The sequence below is a fragment of the Condylostylus longicornis genome, unplaced genomic scaffold (genome assembly GCF_029603195.1).
Source record: "Condylostylus longicornis isolate FDR11 unplaced genomic scaffold, ASM2960319v2 ptg000015l, whole genome shotgun sequence".
In the NCBI taxonomy this organism is placed as follows: Eukaryota; Metazoa; Arthropoda; class Insecta; order Diptera; family Dolichopodidae; genus Condylostylus; species Condylostylus longicornis.
Window position 1 is genome coordinate 1500786 of NW_026577984.1, and position 25343 is coordinate 1526128.

At 22.9% G+C, this 25343-nt stretch overlaps 1 protein-coding gene across 2 annotated transcripts in view; it reads right to left on the reverse strand.

The window, feature by feature from the left end:
* LOC129605818 (uncharacterized) overlaps window positions 1-25343 on the reverse strand; it is a 221904-nt gene that overhangs the window by 138580 nt on the left and 57981 nt on the right. The window contains exons 1-3 of one of the 2 annotated variants that reach the window (XM_055515783.1): window positions 10576-10685; window positions 6744-6803; window positions 4884-4913 (exon numbers count right to left, since the gene is read on the reverse strand). In XM_055515783.1, coding sequence (XP_055371758.1) covers window positions 4884-4913; window positions 6744-6803; window positions 10576-10669 — 184 coding nt within the window. In that variant the 5' untranslated portion in view covers window positions 10670-10685. Of the gene's footprint in view, window positions 1-4883; window positions 4914-6743; window positions 6804-10575; window positions 10686-25343 lie in introns of those variants that run through there. The other variant, XM_055515782.1, reaches the window with a different exon arrangement.

Below are 25343 nucleotides of genomic sequence, written 5' to 3' on the forward strand. Positions count from 1 at the left end.
TAAAATTATATAGATTTGTATATTTCATTTATAGAACAGGATTAAATTAATTTTGTAATTCTATTGAAAATAATTTAATAAATTTAATTGGTTTGTATATACTGGGAAAATCCGGCTAATATAGGTAATAATTTGAGTTCGATTATTATTAAGGCATTAAAGTGAAATTTCAACTTATGGCAATCTATAAAAAATTTTAGTACATTTAATACACAAGTTTAGAAAAGCAAAACCCGTAAAGAATAGAGTATTTACGCAACTATGACTCCTAAGAAATTAAATGTAATTAATTTTGTTATTAGTGTAGATATTTTAATTTTCTAACCAATTGTTACACTTAAAAATTTAGTATTAATGGCATAGGAACAATGTTAATGGCAGAATACAAACTTATTAATTAATTTATGGTAATAATTTTAAAAATATTCAAATATTGAGCGCAACAAATTTATTCTTCAAATCCACATACTTATAAAAAATAGCAACAAGTTGAAAATTTAAATAATTTCCTTGAAATTTTTCATGAACTCCATTAACATAGATTGATCCATAATTTTATCCCGATAAAACATTTGAATGTTATTGAACTTCAGCAAATTAATTTATGTAAATAAATTTTTTCGTTATTTTTTGTTGCTTTGTGACACACTTTATTAGAATCGAAAAATTTATTCATGGTATTGACGTTGAAATCCTTGAATAAATTTATTGAGGAAATTTCTGTTTAAACGTGGTTGCTCTAACTAATTGAATTAAATGAACGAGAAGTATATAAGAAAAATATTTTATAATCCTTGATGTCCTTAATTTTATGACCTTAATATTGTGCGTTAACGAAAAATTTTGTATATATATAATAAAGTAAGACTACTAAAGTAATAAGATTCAACAGGTGGAAAAGAAAATGTTGGCGTCAATAAAGGATTTTTGAAAATGACGTTACAATATTCTAAGAATATTTCATCATTTTTCTAGATATCTGCGTAAAGTACGTTAATTCTTTCAAGTATCCTTTAAATTTTCCTAAATTCCTTATTATATTGTACTTTAAATTTTCTATATCGAAGTAAATCGCATCTTATTGCGCTAATGAACCAGTATAATGGAATAGGATATGCAATTTAATTTTGTAGGAACATGTAGAAAATATATGGTAAAAGTTTTGACAAAAATTATGTAATTTCCTACATGAAATTTTTAAAGTATGCAATTCAAGAAATTTAAAATAAATATTAAGTGCAATGGAAGGGACTGCTAATATGTCTTATATCAATTAAAATCAGAAATTCTGACTAGACAGTATAGAATAATTTAAGTAATCATCAATAAATTTTTGAAATATATATGCGGTCTAAATTATTAGCTTTTAATTTTTAAGAGTAATTCAATAAATTATTTAAAAATTATTTTGAAATTTTTATATTAAATGCCTTGTATCTTAATCTCATTTCAAGTTCATCAGAATATTGCAATAAAATCCAATATAGTTTAAGAAACTTATTTAACTTATAAGTACTTTAATTTTAATATTTCAAAGAATTAATTGGAAAAAGTTAAAATTCTTTTCAATAAAATTTCATTGATATTATATTAAAAATGTCGTCTATTTGTCGACATGCAATATATTGAACAGTTGTACAGGTAAATATACTAAAAAAAAAAAATTGTCACTTAAAAAAGTTGATCAACTTTTACAAGTGCAAGGTTTCTTATATACGCGAATATTGATGGTTTTCATCATCTCATGTTCATATTTGAACAATTTTTTATAATTTTATTATATTTTTCATATTTACTACAATATTGTGTACCCAAGAAGTATTCATATGTATATTATATTTTTATTTTGGGGTATATATAATGCATTACCACACACATATTTAGGTACCTTTATAATGTAAACGAATGATATTTCTGAAAAGGTCAGTGACAATTTGTATATGGATGGATCTATAGGTGTTTATAGAAGAGAATATGGAATTGACATTTTATTTTATTTAAAATTATTGTTGACAAATATGGTATTTTACAATTATTACGTTTTTCTTATACTATAAATAATAAAGTTCGAAAAAAATTTCGGCAAAATTAAACTTATTTGTATTTTATTTGTTATATTATTGTTCTTGAATTAAATTCAATAAGATTAATTAAACTATTTTTAGAATTTTTAATTATTTTCTTTTATTTATTTGTTTGATTATTCGAAAAAATAAAAATTTACCCATAATGGCATATTTTCAGTTTTAGTAATGGCATATTTTCATTAATTTTAAAATAGCATTGTTAAAGCCGGCATAATATCAGAATAAATCATTGCATTCGGTCATAAACGGGGTAAGAATCCTGATTTTTCGATATTAGAAGGTTAAATTATGGAAATTCTGCGCATTTAAATGCAGAGGTTGAATAATACAGCAATTTCTCGCCTAATTTAACTTTGATATAAGGAAAAATATATATAAGTTTTTAAAAGTTTTAAATACTCTTCCCTTACTTTAGGTCGTTTTATGTGTTTTTTTTTGAATAATAAAAAATTTGTGATTTATTTTGTATGTTAAAATGACGTATAAATCTCTTTTTGAGTTATTTCTTTTAAAGTCGTAAATTTTAGATGCCAAAGATGACTTTAAGCTATGGATTGTTGTATTGTTGCAGGATTCCTAAATTTAATGGAAAATTTGAAAAAATTCTTGAAGAAAATTTTTGATCCAGTATACGAAAATCAAAATTTCTTGCTTATGAATAACAGGAGTAGTGCAAGTGCCTTTATTTAGAAACCTTCCTTCCAGAAACCAGGAGTACAACAATTAATATTAAAAAAATTAGAACTAAAATAATTTAGAGAAATATTTAAGATTTTATTTTACGACAATTTAAATTTTCAACTCGGTTATACTCATGTCTACTTCCTTATACACACATTTAAATAAAAAATCAACAAATTTGCTTAGAGCTACACTACATTTCCTTTACATATAATTATAATTTATACTGCGGTTCCAATCAAAAAACAATTTATCAAATTAAATATTTCATATGCTCTGTAGAAAATTCATATATAGTTAATTAAATAAAATTGTACACCATATTTTCTGTTATCATTTTAACTGCTAAATTTAGCTTACAATTTAGTGTCTGTTAACATTCAATATTAATTTAAATGTCTTACAATAAATTACAATAGATATGAAATGACTTCAATGTATTATTATTAGCGCAAAATTTAAGTTCTCATTCAATTCGCATATTGCGCTATATTACATATAGAATTTTATCCAATAATAACCTTTGATTGGATGTCATCATAAAATATATATCGCACGCTTTTATAACGTGATTCACAAATTTTTGCTTTTATTATTATAATTGTATATAATAATTCTAATTAAAAACAAATATAAATCACACATAATTTTTATCGGATTTTAAGTGATTTATTCAATTGAAAACCAGTAGACATTGTAATAAATTCGAAATATACACAAAATAATGATGATGATGCAAATTCATACAATTATACAATATATGGGTTTATGTAAATACATGATAATAATTGACGTTATTTTCAAAGGTTTCATAACACTAAATAGAAGGATGGATAGTAGATATAGAATTTGGAAACTGACGCGCATGTGATAGTAGTAGATACCGTAAATTTATTCAATACTTTTGTCTCTGCAAAAATTTATCTGATATATTGTATAATCCTTTAGAAATGTGTTAACAATTTAATATCCCCGAATTCGCAATTTTTTAGTATGCCAATTTTGAAAAATATTAAAGAACAGTTTTCAGTTCTTCTAGCACTTTTCTCATATTATTTTATCATTATAATTATTATAATTATTTAATTTCCAATGTGAGATAAAAGTGACCAGAAATTCCACTGAAATTCAATTTTTTTTTATTAAAAATTGTATGTGTGTAACAAAATAAAAGGGTATACACAGAGAATTACACCATTTTATTTAGAATAACTAAATCGAACTGTAACACCCTTCATCACCTTATTAAATTCTAAAAGGATGTATGAAAATTTAATTAAAATTTCATTAATTAGAAATTAAATTTCTTCTTTGTCCAATATAGTTTTTGATCTTACGAAACCGTCTTGGTTATAGAAGGATGTGGAAAATCTGAAGAAAAATGCTGAATTCCTTTTTAATAATCTACTAAAAAGAGCATTCATTGTTCCCACAATATCATTCGATTGCTCATAGAAATACCAATAACTATTTTTAACTTATAGTTTTGTTTCGTCTTAATATATGCAATACTAAGAATTTATAGAACATTTTGTAGTCACTATTTTTGCTAATAATTATCAATATAAGTATAAGGAAGGAAAAATGTGTGTTAAACAAGGAGTACGTGCAATGTACAACGTGTTCTGCAGTCTTATCAATACAGTAATACCTCAATTAAGATCGTTTTTGACTTCGAAAATTTACTATTTTAAGACAAGCTAATAAAAAATAATTAAATTTAATTGACATATAAACACAAAATTTAATAGAGGTACATTTGTTGAGATTAATACGACCCAAAGTTTTATAATTCAAAAATTAATTTTCGAAATTTTTATTTTAATTGCAATAAATGATAAATAAAGGTTTTCCAATATTGTTACACAAGTTCAAATTTTCTATAAAAATTCAAATTGCGTATTAAGAAAAATTCTTAAGAATTCAATATAGAAAATGATAATACAAAAATTTTATAAATTTATTTTCAGACAAATTAATTTTACATTATTATTGTACCATTTGTATTTTGTTAATGGAAATGAGTATATTAAATAATTCAACAAAAATTACATATCTGATAGCATACTTTAACTGAAATTAACATTTCAATAATAATTTTCAACAATTACTTACCAACATGTGACAGTCCAGAAAGTTCTGAATCTGAAAGGGGAATAAAAAAATTTTTTTTATTAATACATACATATATACATACATTACATACATACATAGGTAGTCATATATAAATTAAATTTAAAGAAATCACTTAAATAATTAGTAAAATTATTGATCGAAAAATTATTGTGTGTGTGTGCCTATCATTTTATTTAAAATACAAGAATAGAAAAAAAATAATATGAAGTCCTTTTACTATCATTGTCCTTTTTATATACTTATATTTTAATAATATTTGTGTTATATATATTTCACGTGTCCTTTACCTTGTCCTTTAGTATTATTTTTTTTTAAATGACGCTTCGAGAATCAATAAAATAAATTGTTTTTGTTTTGTTTTGATTTTTTTTTCTAATTTTAATTTGTAATTTAATAAATGCCATGACAGTGACCAAGGAAAAGTAACTATTATCTATTTATTTTTTTTTTCTTTTTTTAGCCCTGAAAATTGGTGGGTGGCTTATATTATTGAAAGAATTCTGAAGAAAACATAGAAAAAAAATTAACGCGCATTTAAATTTAATTTAATTTTTTTTATTTTATTTACAATTTAATTTAAGTAACAAAATAATAATAAAAAGTTGAAAATAAGCGGTTATGTTTAAAATCTATTTAATAAGTGCCCAACAATTGTCCTATTATTTTTCTAGTTATTTATCATGCTCATTGTCAACGCATTGTGCGTTCTGTAATCCTATAATCTTGGATCAATAAATGTTTCTAAATTTTAACTTTATCATACGAGAAATGCTTCATAATAAGGCAGTAATCGTTCAATAAATTGAATAACTTTCTTTTAAACCTTGTATAAATTGTTTTATAAAATTTATAGACAATAAACCCATTTAACTCAAAATAGAACAGAAAAGAGCGAATTTTCATATTTTTTTGCTATATTTCCTGCACTGGCACTCTTTTATTATTCATTAGGGTTGATATATGCACATTATAGTGTTCACACTTAATTCAAAATCGAAAGCTGTAGTAATTGAAATTCTGGAAAGATTAATACTCAAGCATAAGTTAAAACACGTAACTTTGTGATTTCAAACTATTTAGTATGTATTAACTTAAGATTGTCGCAATATTTTATTATTTGGATAATGGTGCTAGGAATAAAACAATGAAGCTTATAATCGTTGCTTGAGAAATGTTTGTCGATAGGTTTATTTGCATAAATTCAAATTTTTCAAAATAATTCAAGTAGCTAGTTGTGCATTTTATTTTCAAAAAATAAAATTAAAGTGCTCTTTTCTTCTGAATTTTTTAAATTAAAATTAATTTTCTCCGTCAGTTATGCAATTTCATTCTTTGTTCTCAAAATTGATTACTGAGAATTATGACAGAAAGTTTTTTATACTTAATTGTCGAAATTAATTTAAATAAAGCAATTAGTAAAATAGGTAAAGTCAAAAATTTGCCTAGCTAGCCAGCTAGCTATTAAATAAATTTTTCATTTATTGAAGTTTTTTTCTTATAAAAATAATATTGCATAAATTTTGGCGACAAAAAAGTTATGAGATATTCAAATATTTCACCTTTCTTAAGTTTTTCACCACATCCTTTAATGATAAAAAAAATACACATAAGCTTGATGTGTTGAACTTTTGTATTTTATAAATAAAAATTGTTGCGCTTTCAAATAAAACTTCAAATTAACTGGTTCTAAAAAGCTTTTAACTTGGAAACCATATGCAACTTTTCATTTAAAAATTTCTGTTATTTTTAATTTTTTGAGAAAGTTAATAAATTTTACTAATTCACAATAGTTTGTATAAAGGTATTTCTTTTTAAATTTAAATGTGAAAAATATCTTACCTTCGTTGATGAGATTTGTAATACTTTCTTCATTTTCTATGTCACTCCCATTTCCAATTTCTGAAAGAAAATAAAAATTTTTTAATTTTTCTTTAAAATATTTTCAAAAGAGTTATTTATTTTTTTATATTATAACAATTATTAATATATTTACTTGTATAAATCAAAAAGTTTCTGTTTAAAAAAAGCAGGAAAATTTATCGGACGTCGGAATTTTATAAATTCAATTAGTTGAAACCAAAAGACGAGGATCTTTAATCTCACACCAAAAGACGGAGGATCTTTAATCTCGGAAAAATGCACAATAAATTCTTTTATCGGAAAGTTCGAGTAACTTGAGCAATTTTGGGTTATGTAGAGTAATTACCTCTTTGGAAACCTAAATTAAATCTAGAATTTCATGAATTTAAGAAAAAATTTTTATTGTTAAACGAAGCTCTTATATAGTTAAAACTAAAAATATTAATGAAATTTTTATTTAATAACATTCAAATAACAATCAATATTTTTTTAATAAAAATTGTAAAAGTTTTATGATAGCAAATTAAATTTGTAAACATAAAATAATTATTGTATTTTGTACTTAGTTTTAATTTACATTTTTAATAGTTTATATAGTAAACTATAAGGTCATTTAAAATTCTCGCATAAACATCAATATTTTCATAATTATTTATCGCTTTTGAAAAAAAAAAAAATAATAAAATCAAATGACTTCTCACTACACGACGGAAATTTTGTATTATTCAGAAAAGCTTTTTATATGAACAAGTGCAATAAAATTTTATATCAGACATATTAAAAATTTTCTATCATGATATAAATTTTGAATATTAGCAACAAAGTTTATTACTTAAGGTTTAAGTGTGCTCCTAAAAATAGGCAATTTTCTTGGGTAATAGAAAATACATAATTATGTATGTAGACATTTTCGACAGTGGTATTTTAAGTATTGTCATAGTGTCCAATATATTATGAAAGAAATTAAGTAAAGAATTTCCAAATTTTTAGGTTTTTTAAATCAAATTACTGTGATATATACTGTACTAATTTGGCAAATAAATAAAAATTAATTTTTAAAGTATTGTAATAAACAAGAAATTGGGATTGGATAGCTTTTTTTGGATAGATTATTGAATTGCTCTTTAAAATATTTGTCTCATTTGTAATTATATGAATAAAAATTTCTTAATACCATTTACTCAATTATGTTCTCAATCAAATGCACTTGAATTTTTAATTTCCCAATCATTATGCTATTTTGTGATTTGCTAGTTATAATTTAAGATTTAATATACAAAATTAATTCGAATTATTAAAATGATTTTCAATTTGATTCAATTACATTTTCCGGTAATTGTGTGATGATACAATTTCTGCATACCTACTTTATATCAGCGTCTACTTCATATATTTGCTAATCAGTGAAAATAATTAATTAATTGAATTACAAAGAAGCCGTTTTTCGTACTCGTAATATAGTAAAAAACAAATTTCGAGAATTAAATTTGAAGAAATATCAAAATTATTGGCGATATAATGATATGCTGTACATATTATAACATGAAACTTAGCTGCATAGAAGAAGAAGTAATTTAACATTCTTAATTCAAAATATTTTTACAAAAAATGAGTTCATTATTATTATTGTTAATTAATTACTTAGAACTAAGAACCAGCAACAAATTATTTAGAATTATTTAGAACGACAATTAAGATCAAAATAAGAAAATGTTATGTAAACAACATAACTATGTCTAGACTCTACTCTTGTCTAAATTTGTATTTTTAAATTATAATTGAAAATCAACAAAATTTTTTAATTTACCAAGAAGCAAAATAATGTCAAGAATTTAAAATTACATATCTTACTAAAGAAAAATGTTCTAAATTTTAGAATCTAGATAAAGAAAAAAATTTGTAACAAAATTATTCTTCTATTTCCCCGAATTATTGCTTTTTTTTACTATTAATCTTGTTTTGATGCTTAAACTTGAACGATAAGATGAAAAATATTTCGATTTTTATTCCATAATTTTTACTTTTAAATTTCAATTTTTTTTTTATAAAATAAACATCACGTTCACCTTGAATATATTATATACAGAGATTATTAAGAGAGTGAAGAAGAGATGATTTATTTTTAAAATAATTTTATTATATTTTATTTTTTTTTTATCATTTCTTATCATTCTTTATTAAAATTATAATTTTTATTATAAAGAAAATAATGGTTTTTCTTTTGTTTGTTTACAAGATAAGAAGACAAAAATAGATGTTTTTCGTATTTGTTATACAGAATACATAGTATTTAAACTAGCTTACAAAATGTGGTTAGTTTAAACTTTAATAATAAAATAATTATTAAAAGTAATGAACTTTAAATATAAAATTTCATTTTTTTTTTTTGTAAATTTAATTCAATGTCATATGTGCATATGTATGTATAGCTACTCGTATGTCGACTTATATTTTATTTAAATTTTTCTGTTTTCTAAATTCATATATTGCATAATATTTGGAATTTTGCAAAAAAAACAGACTTCCGTAATTTGATAAGATTGCCAATTTATTAAATTAATTTAAATTTAATTTTTTTTTTCTTCTAATAAATATTAATGAATTTTGGGCAAACAAAAATAAAATTTTCAAATTAATAAATATAAAAATTTATAATTTAATTTTTATATAATATTATTAGTTTTAATATTTTAATTTAAATTAAATAAAATATTTTTCCATTCCGCACATAAAGTATTTGATTGACGTGTTGGTACATTAAAACAAAAGAATTATTGATATTTCCTAGAGTACACATTAGAGAAGAAACCGAGTATTAGAGAAAATTTAATTTAAAGAAAATAATTTTTTTTTAATAAATTATATTCCAGGAATTCAATAAATTGTATATTATAGAACACTGGTATTTCAAGAAATTTTATCTTAAAATATTATTTATAATATAAGTAATTTACATTATTGATTTTTAATAAATATTTAAAATATTTCTTATTTTTATTTTTTGAAGGTTAATCCGGAAATTGAGAAAAATTTGCTTCCTATACAATTCATAAAAAATTACCCAAAATAATTGAATACGAAATGTAATGTAAATGATGTTCATCGTTCATCATTCTCACCACTAATGAGTCTAAACGTACTACGGTCTTTAGAACACTCATAATAGAGGTGAAGTTGCTTTAAATTTATACTTGAATCACAGTTATTGTATTATGTAAGTATAATATTTCGGTCTATTGAGGATCTTATTGAGTAAGAATATTAAAATATTCAGTCTATATATGAAATACTTGAATCAAACTCAATTAATCATAAACTCACTTATAATTAAAACATTTATTTATAAGAAATGCTAAATCTGTTACTAGTAATATTCATTTCTGTTGAAAACAAAATCATTAAACACAAAAAAAAAACGTTATGTTTAAGATTCTATTAAGGTTTTCTGTTAAGATAATGATTATTTTAACAAGATGAGCCTAAATGTATGCAATATTTTTAAATAGCAAGATTTTTATTGAAATCAATTACAATGTCAATTTTGGTAAAAAATTACCAAAATCAAATAAATATTCCAAAAAAAAATGGTAACTTTCACTTACTAATATGCTAAGTGCTACTAATGCGCGCTATTTTACAATTTTGAGAAGTAAAGCATTCAAAATGCATTTGTGTTATACTATTGTCGTGTTTGTATAAGAATCGAGTTTTTTAATGAGAGTAAAGAACAAATACGAGTAAACAATCAATATAATAACAATACTAAATAAGTTTTAAATATTACCTATTTCTGATAACACAAGAAACTTACCTTCATTTCTTAATATTACTGTTCTATTGTTACCATATACATTAGAATGATGATATCTTTCGACCACATAACCTAATATCAATTTTAATTTCATTTTCTAAATCAAAACTTTTAATTTTTCTTAAAGTTGTTATAGAAATATTTTCTCGTGTATAATTAAATAGCAACTATGTATAAGGAACGAAGCACAATTATAAATTTAATTGTTATATTTAATTTTCTTTGAAAAATATTTTATTCAAAGAAATTTTGTACACTTATATAAAAATTGTAATCACAGTTAGTAACGCAGTTTTAAATATTAAATAACAACCAATATTATCACTTGAATATAGTAAAAAATAATTGTATGACGTTCCTCAAGAGATAAAGAATTAAAACAGTCAAATATTAATAATAATGTAATAAAATAGCACTTCTTTCGTAGCACGTGTTTCACTTCTTTTTTTATCACAATGATAACAATAAATTTCAATTTATTTTGTTATATTGTGTTGCAAGTAATTCGTTTAATTATTTTAATATTGTTTGCACATTTAGATTTTACTCATAAAATTTATAACAACTTAAAAATATAAGCCTTTAATTTTTAATTGGTGTTACTGCTCGTTTTATACTGTTAAATTTTTGATTTTAGCATTACATTCCTTATTTAAAAGTGTTATACATTTTCGATATTTCAATTTGTTGCTATAAATTTAATGATAATTTTCGTGTACTGCCTTTTTCTAATATTAAATTTTTTTTTCACTTAACTTAAGATTATTAATTAAATAATAGTTTAATTTACTTAATTCAAGTTTTATGATGATAGGTTTGTGATCAGGTACAAAATTTTAATTAATTATTTTAGTATTTTTTGTCAGGATTCTTCAACTACCATTAGAAATTTTAACCAAATTCTTTTTAAAATATTTGCACTTTTTATTGATTTCATTTTTATTTTATAAAATAATTTTATTTTATAAAATTTTCCTCGTTTTCTTTTTTAAATATTTGATCAAATGTTTGTTAACTTCATTTCAGTATTTTATTTATAATACCACAATTTAACATTTTATTTATTATTTAAATTTCTGACTGAAAATAAAATTATTGAATATACAAGAGAATAAATATAAGTAATAGCTATGGTAAAGTGTAAAAAAATAAAAAAAAATAAAAATAATTGAATTAATTTAAATTTGATTTTTCAATTTAAAATGTCGTACAAATGATTCTTTTACATTTTTATTTTGTCACTTTTGTGTGATAAACTTAAATATTGAAATTCGAGGTCGATCAAAGAGCCATACAGAAAAAAAAACAACAACAAAGTGACTCAGACATTCAATTATTCTATTAAATTTTTAAATTTTAAATTTTCCAATTTTAAAGTGGTATTCAATTCGTACACGTAGTAAATATTCACAAATATGTAAGTATGTAGAATATAAGGTTGTTTTATTAAAGTTGTTTAATAATTTAGAAAATGTTTTAAAATATTGCAATGTCTTACAAAGTTTTAATTTTAAAATTATTTGCTTCAAATTTTTGTTGTATTTAGTAAATTAAAATAAATTTTGAATTACAAAAATTTATAAAATCACTGTAGAGAAGGTTATATTACATATGTTGCAGAAGTTTTGTTAAACGGTGAGGAAAGAAGTTTGCTGACCCCTACGTTGGAAAGCATCTTTATTTATTATATCAGGTTCTATTGAAATTTCTAGGATCAAATTCTTTGTGAGGAAATTTTTCCGTTTCGCATTGCGTATAGTTTAAATTCGTACCATTCTTTGAGGTTGCTACCGTATGAAGTTATAACTTCTTTCAAAGAACCTTGTTTCACCTTTTTTTTTGAGCAGGTATCTTTTAAAGATTATTTTCAATGTTCGTCATCATAGTATGGATTTCGGTAGGAATTAGTCGTTGAGTAGAATGTTGCGTGCAGTAAATTCTAATTCTACTTATTATGATATCTTGGTACGGGTAAGGGTGGTCGAAGGTATGTTTTTTCGGAGTTTAAATTATTTTCAACTATGCCTATTCAGTGGTATATTAACTCAACTATATTTTTTTTCTGCTAATTTTTTGTTTGTCCGTAAACTTGTCCGTAAAAATTTTTTACGTCCTTCATACTATATTAAATTTAACTCTTACTCTATCTCTACCTTTTTCCCCCCTCAACAAATGATGACGATCAACTAGACAATCTGATAGGCGCATTTTATGCATCTAAATGATGATTATTTTGGCTCTTTCATGCAATATTAATTTGCAAGACACTTAAGGCTTAGTCTAAGCAATAAAATGTAGAAATAATGATATGTACAAAAAATACATTGAATGATTCTTATTAGGTTCTATTGTTTATTAATAAAATGATTGTTTCATATTTTTCGATATTAACTCATAATAATCCCTCGCCAAGATCATTACTACGACCATTTTATTTTAAATCTATGTTAACTATAACAAAATGTACTTATTTATTATATTGGCCACAAACATACTTAAAGGGTATAAAATTGTCAAAATCTGACAAAAAGCATTTTTTTTTCATTCATTAATCCCAAATACTTGAAGATTATAATGCCACTTAAATTTTGATATAAAAATAACAGGTTCACAAAATTATTAAAAAAAATATTTATTCTGGACAGATAAATTTTAAATAAATTTCCAAATACATTCTTCAAAAAAGTATGATAGCACACAATTGAATTTAAGAGTCTGCAATTATCATAAAATGAAGCAAGTACAATGTATATTTAAGAGGCATACAAATTCCATAAGGACGGACGCACTTAATGTTTTCCTTTTTGTATATAAGAAATTAGAATGGTTATGCAATTTTACTCAAATACCATAATTTACCATTTTTATAGCCTACATGGTAGTGAGAAGTATATTAGCTTTAGTATAGAACAGGAGTCGTCTTTTGGTATAAACTTACATGTATTATGAATGTATGTTTTAAATTTCAGGTGTTGATTTAGATAAGTGGGTCATGTGGCAATCCAACCGATAATTCAAAAGAACAAAAAAAGGGAATACCACCACACTTTTAAAAATTGTTTAAAAATTTTGCTGGTATTTACTTCGTTTTTACTTCCAACGATCGCTTGTGTTATTGGACCATTTCGAACAACGGATTCGAAACAACTGTTTGAGTTGCATGTTCGATACAACTCAAACAGTTAATTTTTGATATCTCAAATTGTCATGTGGTGTGGGGTAGGTACCATACAACTCAAAAAGTTAATTTTCAATATTTCAAATTGTCATATATTGTGTGGGGTATAATTCAATCGGTTTATAGTGGCTAAAACATTTTTAATTGTTGTAAATCATACTGTATTACATACTTAATTTTATTTTATTCTGCTATCATCATACATAATAAAAAATTTTAAACAAATTTGTATTTTGAAATTTAATTGCTACTATCTATGTCATAACAAGCAATAGCAAAATTTGTATGACAGACATGTTCGTTTGCTAATTGAAAGACTTGCTAATTGAAAGTGAGAGATTATTTGGACTAATTTTATTTGAGTATAAAAAATTTATTGACATAAACATGTTAACAAGTTTGCATGTATGCAAGATCTTTTTAATTAAAAATTCTCCAAAAAATCAACTAATTTTAAAATATTTTAAAAACTTCAATTACAATTGCAATGTAACATTCAATGTTAAATAAGAATATTTCCAATAAGTATTTTAGATAATTTAATTTTAATATTATTTCGGTATTTATACAAAATAAATTTTGTAATAATATTGTTATTGTTAATTGAAATTCTAGTAGTTAGCTAGAATAGTTACGGGCTAGTGATACGATTTTAAAATAGTATAATAGTACTAATATTCATTTGAAGAGGTCAAATACTAGACCACTTATTTACATTAACAAAAATATAATAATTATTAGTAATTATTTTGCTAATATAGCTATTATAAATACAAATTAATCTATAATCAATATCATTCACTCCATAGATATCACCCTCTTCGAAATAATCTTTTAAACCGATTATTATTATTTTATTTTAGTGGCTATCAATTTGGGGTTTTCTAAAAAAAACAAGTTTTTTTTTTGATAAAATTCGTTCTAATTTTAATAATTTTTGGTATAATAAATGGCATGCCATTTATTATATTAGAGTCGTTTTGATAAAAATACTCATATATTTGTTTATGTACTGTAAAATTTCTAGTTATATGTATGTATATGTATTTACTTACTTAAATAATTGATTGTTAATTATTAAATTGCTCATATTTAAAACAAAGCCATACACATATGCCAATATATGTATGTATATGCAGTAATTAGTTCGATTATCAAAGAGTACAACATTTTTTAGGTTGCCATGTTATATGAAAAACCCACAAAACTATGATTGATTATTTAAAATGAATTTGCAGTTGTAAGAATTAAAATAAGGTTATTTGTAAAAATGACTAAGCTAGAATTATCCTTCTTTATAAAGTCTACATGTAGTAGGTTTAAAATTGATAAAAGTAAAAGTGATTTTTTAACACTTTTTAAATGAAAGATTAGCAGATTAAGCTACATATCTCATAAGCTGTGTTTTTTGAAGATCCGATGACCCGACAAATTTTGATTTAATTAATTTAAAATATGAATTACGGAAGCGTGAAAATTATGAATTATTTTTTATTAATGAAATAAAGAAATTGAATTTGGGCGAAACTGTTTGTGTCTGAATAGAGAAATCTGAATTTAGAATAAAGAAATCAATATCAACTGGTTAATTTTAATTTAAAGTAAACAGTTAAACCATAATACCCGGATATTTTATAATATTTGACTACAACTTTATAATCAGTCAGATAAGTAGACCAAATTGACCACCATGACATTAGGACTGACGCAATATTATTGTGGCTTCCATCCAATATCCTGTTATATTTACTCTATGTAAAAACTACTACTCGTATTATCAAATTTTCTTATTACAAAATCCCATTTCCTATACGAACCTTTCATAATAAAATACTTATTACAATAAAGATAAAGAAAAAAAAAGCAATGAATTGAATAACTAAAAATGTAATTAGAGTAAATAATTGTTTTCTTATTTTATTATAGGTTTTCCGGAAATAAAGGTCTAAATGAAAACCATAAAAAAATAATAGAGAAAAAAAACAATCATAACTTTTGCCCTTGCGCTTTTCAAACGCGTTTCTACCACGAATATTAATTTAATTCAAATCTATAATATCAGCCGCCATCGACATTGTTTAACCAAAATAGTTATACAAAGTGTAATTAAAGTTAAAAAATAATTATGCAATTATGATTATTTAATTATACAAGGAAGAATGCAAAAAAAAAAAAAAAGAAAAAAACTCGACTTTCTTTCAAACTTATTTTCCTCTATGTTTTTAACTTTCTTTATAGGTTTTATTATAACAATTTAACTATAAAAGAAACAATTAAAAATAAAATTGTGTAATTGCACTAACAATTTTAAATAATAACTAGTAACGTGAATATTAATGTCATTGACGTTTTCACTCACTATAATAAATAGAGCGTTTAATGGTTTGTTTTGTTTTGATTTTCATCAAAGACACCATAATAAAAATTGAGGGGCAAGAATCAATTTTTTTCCCATTTTTTTTTTTTTTTATTACTTTTCATTAAAGGGCATGTATAATTATATATTAAATAATAGATAGTACGTACACATGTATGTGCATTAAATTTTATTACATTGATTAGAAATTACATGAATAACCGTTAAAAAATTGTAAACTGTTATACTATAATTGTTTTGAATAATTTTAAACTGTTATACTATATTTGTTTTTTGTAGTCGTTAGAAATTGAACTGTTATACTATATACGTAAATATACGTAAATGTTATACTACTCGTACATATGTTTATTCCTAATGTCTGTCATTGAATATTGAAATAATTAATTGGGATCAAACTATTGGAGAGTAATACAGCACACTTCCCACAAATAATTTAAGGTAACTAAAAACTGTTTTTCTTTTTCGCTGAAAATTTTCTCTTAATACCGTAATAGATATCGTATCACGGTATATTAATATCGTGATTTAAGTGTATAACTTATATTTCTACATTTTTAAATTTAAGTTGCCAAATATTTAAGTTTTTTAAAAGGCGCTAATTCAAGAGTTGCTGAAGATAGAAAAAACATTTTGTTCGAATGTAATTAAAAATCTATTAAAGTCAATAAACAGTCAAATTCTGTTAAAAATTTAAGAAAAACGAACTCAAATGAACGGTTAATATCATACAGACATATCGATTTTTTTTACGAAATTAGGAAAATGTTTTCTCTTTTTTTAAATTTTCATACATTTTGGACAGGAAAGGTAAGTAAAAAATTTTCTTTCAGAGAGAAAATTTCTCTAAAAATCTATCTTGTTTTCTGTATAGTATTGCAGATTTCTATCATACATACATATGAACATGCTAACGGACGGACAAACGGAAATTTATAATATTCTTAAAATTAAGCAACACAAGAAAAGAAACTTTTAAGTATGTAATACCAAATCAACTTAGCAGACAGAATAAATTATAGTATACAACAAGTAACCTTGTATCAAGAAGATTTCAAAACCAAAAATTATTTAAAATTCTCGACAGGTCCTTGTTAAAATAAGTTTAATATTCCGGTGAAGTATCGAGATGTAGATCAAATCAAAAAAAAATCTTAAGCATTAAAACTGGGTAAACAATTTTTAAAAAATAGTGTTTAAAATATTAAATTCATTTTCATAATACATAAAAGAATTTCATATTAAAATCTTATTATAAATTACTTATATGAAATTATTGAAGTTATTAAATTACTTTACTGAATACAAAAATATTTTTGTATTCTGAGCTGAATTAGTTATTTAAACAAAAAAAAAATTCCTTCGAATTCTTTATGTTCACATTTTAAAACGTGCTATTGCAATTAAAACAACAAAGGCTTATGTAATAAAATATTTCATGTCAATTTGTTTTAGCAAGTTCACAATATTTGCACCATTAATTTCTCTTTAAATCTTTTGAAGTTGTGCGTCAAAACATACTTCCGATTATTTGTTAATATTAATTAATTTTTGATCTAATATCAATTAAAATTAAATTTTGGTTTTGTTTTGATTTTTAATCACCCATTTTTGAGTTAAATCGAATTTGGTGTAAGAAAACATACGATCGCTTAATTTGGATAAGAACAAACTTAAACTTCTGCTTCATATTTATATTTATGCTTCTTAAAAAAAGCAAATTTAGTGCACAAATAATTCCAAATTCACAAATAACTATAAGTACTATTTATATTGTTGTTCTAATTCTAAATATAATTTATCCATCACGTTTTCTAATAATGAAAATAATCCTATCACTCTAATTCAATTTTTAATAAGTATACGTTTACTTTATCATAATAAACATCTTCTAGCAAAATATTTTGCAAAAAAAAAAAACACAATTACGAGCAAAATACCTCATAACAGCTCTGATATCTCTTATCTACCTTTACTAATTGCATATACATATATATATACGTATATTTTAATATGTATAAGTATCTTTATAGTTGGAAAACAAAAAAAAAAGAAAAAAAATAATAAAATAACAGTAATGTGCAAAACTGTTATATCATAAATTGCAAAAATATTACGGTTAAATAAAATATAGTTATAAAACACTTAACTCAGTTGTTCTCATTTTATTGTTATTTCAACATTTTATTATTTGTACGTTTATTACTATATATACTTGGGAGATACGTTTGTTTATTGGTTACTATAGCAAACACACTTAAGAGTATATTTTTTTTAATTAAATACCTCTATACACCAAATATCTTTATGCACAACACTTGAATATGACAATATTTTTAAGAAATATAAAATTTTAGGCCTATATATGGTTTCAGTGATTTTTAAAATTCTATGTCCAACTTAATATAATTAAATAAAATAATGAGAGCCTGAACTGCAGAAAATTTCCCAATTCACTCCCATCACACTGCAATTGGTTAAGAAATTGAATGTGCGATGTAAGGACTTGGAATCATATCCAATGTACATAATAATGTTTTCATACACCATTGTTATACTTATAGTTATAATATTAAGAAATAAAATAACACCCTATAGTTATAAAATTCTAAATTTTCTACATTAAATAATGTTTAACACATTGTACAGGCGGAGTTTTTTTTTTAAGTAAATTTCATTTAATATTTTATGATTATTCAAAAATATGCAAAAATAAAAATATTTTTATTATTAAAATTTCTGCAATTTGTTTTAATATCATTAAAGATTTTTATTTATAAATGCAATATTGCATTTAATACAATAAAGTGTAATAAATATACAATTGTATTTTTGACAATATTCTGTAAAAGCGTCACAACGGCGGTATTATAATGGGCCTTACTGGCCTACCTTGCGGTAGCCACGTCGACCTAACCTAACCTGTAAAAGCGAAACAGTTCATATATATACACGTATGTGTCGTATGTAACATTTCATGAATAATTTAATTACGCTAATTATAACAATTTCAGTATATTATTAATAATTTAGAAATGTTTATGAGAACAAAATTGTTTAAGAACATTGCAACATTTTGTTTAAGAACACAAATTTAGGCGCATTAATTTCATTATTATCTTGAACAAAATAATAAGGACCAGATTATTAAATACAATTAAAAAATATAAATTTTCTTCAACACAATTTTTAATTAAGTAAAGTATATTTAAAAATAAAAATATTTTCACTTTAGAATTAAGGTCGCATTGCGATTTCAATTGTTCTTTCCTCAATTGCGATTGAAATCTGTTTCATTTTAACTTTCATTTTAATTTTGAATTACTTATTATGTTAAGACACTTTGTAATAGACATAACATTTTTTGCTTAAATATTAAAATTGAACAATAATCTAAAGAGAATTCCCAATGTTTTTGCTCTGCATAACAACATCAATTTCTCTTCTACGTATACAGAAATTCTACTTTCACTGTAAATCACATAATTAATTATTTATATGAGGGAAAAACGCTCTTCATTATGCAAATTGATAATTAGAAACCATTAAAATGGTGTCTAAGATCAACCTTTAATGCAAGATAAGGAGCTTAAAATCAACCCCAATCAAATTTATAACTTTAAAAATCTAAATTTCAATTAAATTTTTTTTCAATTTTAATTTGTTACACTTAATTTAAGATTTTCTTTTTCAACACATTTAATTTTCAAAATTAATTAACCAAAAATTTATAAATTTTACAAATTATACGGAAAATCACACAAAAATATTTCAACTAATTTACATTTTTTATTTTTGATTTTTTTTTAATTTCCTAGTAATTGTTTTATTTTTTAGTTGTACTTGGGTGATAAGATAAATTTTGTTAACTGAGTGTTATTAAAGAAAATTAAAATAAAATGTCATCTCTTATATGTGATCTTTGCTTCGTTTTTAATTTTTCATTAAATATTTTTTTTTTAATTTTATTAATAATTGAATTTTCTTTTAACACAATTAATAAGAGCAAAATAAAAATTCGGTAACAGACTGTAGATCTCGTACTGAATTTATTATTTAAAACAAACAATATTCAAAATTTCAGTAATGTTTATTGACAACAGAAAAAAAAAAAAAAAAATCATCTGTCGCGACACGAGAAAATTGAAGATAAAATTTTCTAATATTGTTTTTGTATTTTTATTTTTGTATTTTTTGTAAATATCGCGAAATTTTCATATGGGATGACAGAATTGAACTAAACTATGAAATAATCATAAGGAACTTCTATAGAGGAAAGAAGAAAATGAAGAAAGAAAATCGCAAAATAAAAAAAAAGTCAATAAACAACAGCAGAAATGATTTTTTTTTTTGTTTTTTTTTAGCACCAAGTCAAGCTATCTTGGAAAGCTTTTAAAATTCTCCTTTAAAATTGTAGGGTTTTTTTTTTGCTTTTTCATTATTTTGTTCTATTTTATTTTTTTCAATATTCGTTTATTTTTTTTTTTTATTTAGAATCCGCGATTTTTCATAGTTTTCTCCTTTTTCGTTGTTCTTCTTCTCTTCTTCTTTTTTTCTTTTATTGAACCACTTAAAGATAATTTTTATCGGTCGATAAGTTTTAACGCTCTCTATTGTATACGTAAATTGTATAAATTAAAGTTATCAAAATGAAATTAGATTAGTAAAAAATTTATGAAAAAAAAAAAATCTAGTTGTCAATTTTATTATAAATATTGTCAGTCTGGTGACTTGAAATCTTGGGCTAACAAGAAGAGAAAAAAATTATTTTCTAATTTATGTTAATTAAAAATCTTAGTACGTAGTCATAAAGTATTTCACCGAATACTGAAAATTTTCGGGAAAACACAAATAGTACTACCAACTTCAGTATTATACTCAATGATTTGCCAATAGAAGAGTTTTTCTTTCATTGAAATGGCATATTTAATCTTGTTATTGATTAAATGGATATGTTGCCAATTTTATGAAATGGCATTTAATCGATCATTTGATAATAAAGGGTGTCCGACCAAGATTGTACTCCCGAAGCAGGATGATGCAATGCCTACCGACGAATAAAAACCACTTAGTAAAATGTTACTCTTTTGGTCCCTTCTCTTGGAGTTATAAAGCCTCAAAATTGGAATTTCTGAAAAATGTTTAATTTTATTGATAACTCGAGAAATATGGCAGATAGGCCCTATTAAATCTCACGCATCCTATTTCTATTTTCCAATATATTTCAAATTTTAGAATAATCGATTTATGTAGAAACATCTTTGTCGCGGTTAAGGACTTTTACAATAATATTCTTCTAAATTTTCTAAATTAATCAACATTTTAAGCTACTATAAAATCTTCATCATTAAACTAATAACTAAATGAGTTAATTGAATTGAAAATTATTGAACTATAATTGACGTCAAATCTTATAATATTTATATAGTTATATATATATATATATATATATATATATATATATATACTTTTAATTAATAATTAAATTATTTATTAAATGTCATCACATTGTTACAAAAAAAAAAAAAAAAGGGATACCGAAATTCTTTTATTGGCAATTCTGTTTGAAGAAACTTTTATATTTAATTATAAAAATTTTTGCTGATAAAAGTAAACATATGTTCTGCTTACTAACTTTTTTTCTTTTAATATAGAACATTTTAAAGTGATAATTAATCATAATTATTATTAACAAATGTGTACATATATATTTGTGTATATATATATATTATTTACGACCTTTTAAAAAATTTACTATTGTTATTTTTTAAAAAGATCGTAAATAATATTTTATTTTTATATAATATGTATGTATATACATATATGTGCATATTATAGATTTAAATGAAAGTGTTTAGTAAATGAGATTTTAGTATGTCAATTTCATATAAATTTTGGGGAAAGCACTGTTTTTGATTTGTGACAATTCAGGATAAATTTTATATTTGATTTGATAGTTAATGTCAGTACAAGAATAGCAGGAATTTTTTAATCTGAAATGCCCGAACTCACGTAACAATTAGGAGGAGAAATTCCTAATGAGCTTTAAAATTTTTTAATCAAATTTAGAAAAATTTCAGTTTCAAAACACCTATTTGACTAAGAACCTAACATACACCACTTTAAGTTGGAACACAATTGTATAACAATATTGTATACAATATTCTTTAACTAAAAAATTTTTATATAATAAAAAGCAAATGCAAATATTGATATAATTAACAATTTTGCAAAACAACATTGTATAAGTATTTATTATTATATTTTTTTCAGTGTATGTATTTTTCATTATTAAATAAGATTAAATAAAAAATTAATATAGCTACTTAATGTATGGTATAAATTTAACAAATATTTTGAGTTATACAATAGAAATTTTTTAAAATAAGTATATAAAAAGTTATTTTTAAATTTTTACGTCACAGACGTCAGGTTTTCATCATTAATTTGGTTTTTTTTTTGAAAATGTCTGCTACAATACCAATAAATTCTCTTGTAGTGGTTAGAAAATTGTTATATAATTGGAAAAAAAAATTGTTCGCGCCTACACATATGCAATTTTTAATATTTTTACTTTTTATGTACTCAATAAAAATTATTTTAAATTTCTTTAAATAAATAGTTGTACTGTAGCAAATTTATAAAATTTCAAAATTAATTATACAACTACTGTGTTCTGAATTACGATATTAAGTATATTAATGCTTATTTGCTCTTTCAAAATAATACTTTTTTAATTAATGCTTTTTTTGCTATTGTAGGTGTAAGCAGAAATTGTTTCAAAACCAATCAAACATAGTTATATATTAAATTTGAATTAATTTTTCTTCAATAAGTTTCAGAAACACAAATAAAATCTATATTACAAGTAACAGTGAAGAATCCATACGCTAATCTTCTAGTGCCATGCTAATCTTCTTTGTTACGTTCCAATTTTAGTATATGTTTTGCCGAAGCAAGAAAACCGGAGGCGAAGCGCCACTAAACTTCTTTAAAATCTGCAAGCTACGCATGTAAAAGAGCAATGCATCTGTTTGAATTTTAAAGCATTAATATTTTATGCAATAATTTTATTTTTAGAATATTCATGTAAAATTTTTATGCGTTAAACGAAAACAAAAAGAAAAACTCATGCACATACTCGTATATATTTTTTATCAGTCTAAATTTATAAAATACAAGCGTATCGCGCTTCATAATCTAATCTTATTCACAAGTTTATTTTATTTTATAAGTTTGTATTGTGAGATTTTTATATTGTGCGTGACTTCTAGTAAAATTTTTAATATTCTACCATTTTCCCCATTTAGTATATTATGATTAAACTGTGAAAACATTTTAAATGAAATATAGAATTTAAAATAGTTTACGATCACTCACTAAATTCATCATGTATCATTACACTCGAAATATTGACTCTTTAAATAAATATTTCCGAAATTTCCATAATTTCATTGAAAGTAAACCTTATATTAATTTCAAGCTGAGAAAACAATTTTAACATGTGAATTATATTTTAAAACTAACATTAATTTTTTCTATTAATAGAGTAAAGTTATTTTGAGGACAATTTCATACGTAGGAATTTAGATTAGTATATTGTTTCGATAAAAGTGTATACGAGAATTAGGTTAATAACATTTTATGACCTTTTAGATCTTATGTAGATTTCGAAATGACATTTAATGAAATTTAATTAGAATTAGGAATTAGGAATTAGTCGATAAGATGATAAGATTTAAAATAAAATAAAAAACAAAAATCTGATAGAAATTTTAAATACAAAATATAAATTTGATGGTCATTTCATATAATCCTTGTACTTATCAAAGTATTTATATTAAAAATAGAAATTTATTAAAGAACAAAAATATTAGAGCTATTTACTTACATACATATATTAATAATAATTAAGAATTTTTGGAATTTGTGTATTATGTTAAAGGGTTTATTATTTAACATTTAATAGAAATATTAGAACTATAAGACTATGTAATGTTATATCACTTTCAAAAGGCGCAAAAATCTAGAATTTTCATAAATTGAGACAACAATGTTATAATAATAAAGGCAAGATTTTGGTTTGCTAATTGTGTCAGCCTATTAAAATGTACATTCTGTTTGTTAAAATGATCTATTAAATTGAGGCAAATCTAATATTTATAACATCAATTGGTCGCATGGAGGCATGACCAAGGTAGGAAATTATTAAATCTTTATTTGAATTAATTTCCATTTTCTTACGGCATGATTGAAATTGAATACAATATTTAAGTATTTTTTTTAAAAATATTTTAAATGAAAAAATGTATAAAAATCCCAAAATCAAAAATATAAAATTAAATTTAAAAAATTATTTTTTTAATTTTCGTTTTAACGACAAAAATTAGTATAGAACTTGTTCCAAAATTTAAAATTAATTACTTAATTATTTATGCGCAAAATGTTTACTTAGTGGTTATAACCATAATCATCTCCAAAATACTGGAATATTCTGGCATAATCTGCATGCTTCCATTATTTTTTTTAACGCTTATATAAAGCTTTACTTATGCTCTTAGTATAATATTATTTCATTCAAATAGTTGTCAAGTAGCATTTTTTTTAATTTTATTACTTTGAGGACATCATCGTTTTGAAAAACAAAACTAATAGTTAAAACATAAGACGATTTATTATACGTCTTTTAATTTATTCTTATAGTTCATTGTAGTTGTTTAGTTTATTGTACCCAAAAATAGAAAATGGTAGCTGAAAATCTTGTAAATTAGCTAAAAATCTATAATGCTCTTAATCTACATAATTGAAATTTACAATTGTCACCTCTTACCCATTCCCCCATATTTATTGCCATTTCATTTTATTTCATATATGATGTCCAGAGAAATGGCAGGGATATTATGTATTTAAAAAATTCGAAATTCCTTAGAAATATGTATGTAATTCACTATTAAATAATAAACAAAAAAGTTTCGGCACAGAATTTCACGTGAAGAAATTTTATGTATTAACATTTATTCGCCTACATCTTGTATGTTTCAACTATTTACAGCTCTCATGATAGACAGACATGGTGAATTTAAACTCGAAATAAATTTCATCAAATCATAATGTACGTAAAAGGGCGGTAAAATTTTCATTTGATTGAAACATGTAATTTGTTTTTTTAATCTTTTAAAAATTTACAAACAAATAGCAATGAACAAAACCGTT